A 4,688-nucleotide genomic window follows, 5' to 3' on the forward strand; every position below is an offset into this window, starting at 1 on the left:
CTATGGGGCCCTGTGATTTCTAGTTACGCCCCTGCCAACGCCCCTCCGTGAGCGCTGTAACTTTGGACTTCGTCCTTAAAATGTTCTAATTTGGAATTTGTAGGACTCAGGCCCACTACAAAGTCCATAAAAAGTATAAAAAGCCAGCAATGTGAGTCAGGAAAATTTACACACATATTGCCATCACCACACCTCTATATTACCACAATAAATGCTCATCACTTACAAAGCTGGAAATGGGCTTTAAGTGCAGCAGAGTGAAAAGGGTCTTCATCTGGTACACGGTCTTTTTCTGACGGTGAGACTGTTTCTCAGATCGTGAGCACTCATCTCCATATCACTTTTATCTCTTGGCAGACATTACCATGAAGCCTTCCTATAACATCTGCACTCATGGCGTCCGGACCTTCACCCTGGTCTCAGCAGACAACATTATGGAGGTGCCCTGCAGTCTGGTATCCGGAGACAAAGGTAATATAACATCAGAATGGCTCCGTATCTGATATCATGATATAAAGCAGTGGTTCTCAACCTGTGTAACCTCAGGACCCACATTTGTCCTTGGTTATTAAGTCACCACCCAAGTCGCACTGCAATGGAACGCACAGCATTGCAGTTCCATGGGTTTCGGTGTGGGCGATCGAATTGTTGGTGGGAGGTGCGTTTGGGGTGCCATTCAATGATCCACCCAGTCTCCATACCTTACCAGAACGGGAGTGGATCCTCAGCCTGGGCTGCTGTGCGGGCTGCTGTGCTGTGACGGAGCTCCATCCATATGTGCATTGTTTGTACAGCTCCCTTGCGTGCCCTGTAGAGGTGCCGGGAGCCAGAATGTGACGTCACTCCGGTCCAGGCACCTCTACAGGACAAGTGAGGAAGCTGTATGTATGGCTGGAGCTCCCTCGCGGCCATAGCCCCAGCCCATCCCCCCTCAAGCTGACACTAGGCACCGGCTGCATATTTTGAATGGCTCAAGAACTGGCAGTGCGCAAAAGGTGGAGGCTGAGGAAGGCATGAGGCGACCCACTGAACATGGGGTCACGACCCACTTTTGGGTCACGACCCACCACTTGAGAACCAAGAATATAAACCAACAAAATATCCAATCACACTGCAGTAGTGGCAGAGCTGTTGTGCGATCCCAACCCACCACACTGAAATGATGATTTTGGATAGTGGAGAACAGACACCACAATCCGCTTTATATCTGTGCTTTGTGTGTGTTGTTTCTTTTTTGTTTTGGTGTTTTTAGAGAAGCCACATGGCACCAGTAAGGCCATGCCACTGCATTCTATGTGGGGCCCTTAGGCTCAGAGAACACAAGAAAAATATCACAAGCAACATTAACACAGAACAATTTTGGGAATTTTTGTGGATATTTGTATTATTTCAGTTTGTGAAAATGTTTCCATTCCATGCCTGCTGTTCAGCCGTAGTAATTAAACAGCCGGACGGCGGCTTCTTGAAAGCGCGTGGGTGTTTTTCACCGTCCTTTCCTGCCTCACTCGTGCCCGCCGCTAGGCGGCACGCACGAGCAGGAAATCTGTTTGAAATGTAAACAGCCAGCAATGGCTGTTTACATTCAAGCGTTCCAGCGCCTGTAATATAAGTGCGGGTGTGCGCCCCCCCCCATCCCCATCTCAGCTGCCGGTGGTGATCCCGAGCTCCGCTGTGCCCGGTGCAGGCCTGGGACTGGCACCGGAGCTCTGTGACCAGAGACCAAAGGGAGGTCAGTACACATCTCCCTCTGATCTCCTCCCCATTTTCGGAATGGAGGAAGTGATGTACTGTATATTACATCAGTTCCGCATTCATCTGTCACTCTCTGGCTACAGAAGCTGGAGAGAGGCTGGTGAAGCCGATCTCTGCTACATCCGCTTCTCTGGGGGCCCTCTTAAAGACCACTGAAGTTTCCATAAAGAGGACCTGTCACTGTAAATTGGCTATCACATGGGGGGCTTGTTATCCCCCTATGTGATAGCAATAAAGTTTAAGTGAAAAAAAGGTTAATACAAATTTAAAAGAAAACAAAAATGTTAAAAGTCACAAATAAAAAAAATATGTTACAGATCATCGCGAACGTCGGAGTGAGAGCAATAATCCTCGGGCCATCAATCACTGATAACACTAAACTGATGAGCGGTAAAAGCTTTTAAAGCGTCGCCTATGGTCAATTTTGGGTATGGTAGTTTTTTAAGGGATTTTATGGTCACGTGCAATTTTAAAGCATGACATGTTTGGTGTCTATTTACCCGACGTGACCCCGACTTTTATATTTTACCAAAATAATTGGGTAACAATAAATGTTTTTTTTGTTTTTTTTTGGTACGTTTTTTCGCTATATAGGTAAAAATGAAAACCCCAGTGGTGATTAAATACCACCAAAAGAAAGCTCTATCTGTCCACAAAATAATGGTATAAAATGTGTTTCAGTGCAGCGTTGCGTGACGGAATAAATGTCAGTCAAAGTACCGCAGCGCTGAATACTGAAAAATGGCCGGGGACAGGAAGGGGGTGTAAACACCTGGTCTTCAATTGGTTAAATCAACACAGTATAGTGCCATGAGGGGTGCTGTGTTAACGCAGCCCATTGATTCTAAGCACCTTAAAGGGCAACTGAACTTTTTTTTTTTATAAACTGAAGAAGAACTAGAACATCTGTCAGGTTTTTATTGCTGTCTATGTCCCCATTAGGGAGATTCATCCTCCCTATTTGTCCTGGTGACTGTTATTACTGAAATCTAACATTTTGGGTTGTCCACAGAACAGGAATAGATGAGAAATCTTCCAATGTTTCTGGTGACCCTGCTGACCTCCCTCACTTTAATTGGATTTCCTCTCTCTTCCTGTTGTGGCTTTCAGACAGGAAGTGCAGGAAAATCTATCTAATGGGACACATATGACTGTAGAAGGGGTGCGTTTGGGTGCCACTACCACTGTAACCCACCACACCGCAGTTTGTGTGTTGTGCATAACTGCAAAATGTGTGTTTTTACTACGCGGTACTGTAATGCATTTGTGTATATAGTCCCTTGGTAATGGAAATATATATATATGCCAGCAATAATACATTCTTCAGCACTTTCACATCAGAAATTAAATATACAGATAATAAGCTTTGAGTCAAATTAGATGTGGATGGGAAGGACTGCATTCAAATGAGAGTGTCCCCGAGCCAAGAGGAGGACTGCTGGGCTTCACTCTTTTTTTTGCTTTCTATCTCACGAATTTGGTTTCTTTTTGGTTCCAGGTGGTGCTATTCTGATTACCTACAAAGAGTTTAATTTCACCCTTAATGGAAATATATTATTGACTTCTCAAGTTCCTGGACAGGACAACAGGGCGGTGATCAACTCGAAGGTGGTGACCGGAGCCATCACAAATCCTGACAGCCAAAGTCTGAGTAGCCCTGTTACATTCAGACTTTTCCATCTACAGGTCAGTATGTTCAACATAAAGGGAGTGGACACGTGGGATGTTCTTCAGCCACCATGTTTTCTCATAAGCTAAACAGCTCTACACCAAGAAGGTAAACCCTAGATTAAATTACAGGAGGCATATACAGTAGTGTATATGTGTTCTTTTATTTGCTAAGTATTGCAGCGAGGGTTAAAATGCCACACTGGAGAGCCGGACCGCTGCCCACATGCCCCCTGCACACAGTGCTCCAATCAACAGGCTCCCTCTACCTGCTATGCAGAATGAATGGCAGTGCAATAAACTTGGCATGTGGTGCATCCTGCTATGCAATGTCACACACTAAACACATGGATATCAACTCTATACAGCAGTGTAAACAGCCCCTTACTGTCATGGTGAGGACGGTTTTAGCAGACAGGGACTGAGGATTGTCGCTGACAGTATGGCTGAATTTTGAACCGATTGTGCCGGAATCGAGCCATGGGTGGTTCAAAGTCAACTGAAAAATTGAATGAGTCGGTTGGAAAATTGTTGGCTGCATAGTGACTGCAGCCAATCCATTCGTCTATGAGACACCTTCAACAACAGTATTGCTTTTTTAAAACCATAATACATCCGCATGACATCCCTTCTAGCACAAGTCTGAGACACAAGGAGCTTATTTCTTTTTATACGCAGTGGGCAGATCCATGTTCATCATTCCTTTAGCCCCTCATGGTCAGCTGAGCATCCAGAGCTATTTATCTGGATTTGATATGGAAGTAATAATACCGTATATACTCGAGTATAAGCCGTCCCGAATATAAGCCGAGGTACCTAATTTTACCACAAAAAACTGGGAAAAAGTATTGACCCGAATATAAGCCGAGGGAAATGAGGCAGCTGATGGTAGTTAGATACCAATAAAATTACATTTAATATTTATTTAAAAGAAAAACAATAACCTAGCAGTTGTACCCCCAATGGTACTCCTCCTAGAGTGTATGATGCCTGCATATTTTTAGTCCCTGAGTGCAGAACACTCAACAATTATCAACATTAAGAGGGTCATTCACTAAAGCGCCGAAGCTTCGGCTAATCCTTTGGCTCACTTTGGCCGCCTAAACCCTTCGGTTCAGCTGCATCGAAGGCCTGCTGTATGGGCCATTCACAACAGCCCGTACAGCAGCTGAAGGCAGCCAAACAGCTCAGCCGAGCCGAACGCACATGCTTCGACTCGGCTGAGCTGAACACACAGCCGAAGCGGGGAAACCGGTCTGCCTGAAGCC

The 4,688-nt window shown here is 45.3% G+C and overlaps 1 protein-coding gene across 1 annotated transcript in view; it reads left to right on the forward strand.

The window, feature by feature from the left end:
• The first annotated feature begins 365 nt into the window (after window positions 1-365).
• The window catches only part of LOC108802726 (adhesion G protein-coupled receptor E3-like), an 18,673-nt gene continuing 14,350 nt past the window's right edge, over window positions 366-4,688 (forward strand). Inside the window, exons 1-2 of the mRNA XM_018574581.1 lie at window positions 366-471; window positions 3,251-3,438. Of these exons, the coding sequence (XP_018430083.1) occupies window positions 366-471; window positions 3,251-3,438 (294 nt within the window). The remainder of the gene's footprint in view (window positions 472-3,250; window positions 3,439-4,688) is intronic.

This window comes from Nanorana parkeri, unplaced genomic scaffold, assembly GCF_000935625.1.
Source record: "Nanorana parkeri isolate BGI_ZX_2015 unplaced genomic scaffold, ASM93562v1 scaffold3066, whole genome shotgun sequence".
Taxonomy (NCBI): Eukaryota; Metazoa; Chordata; class Amphibia; order Anura; family Dicroglossidae; genus Nanorana; species Nanorana parkeri.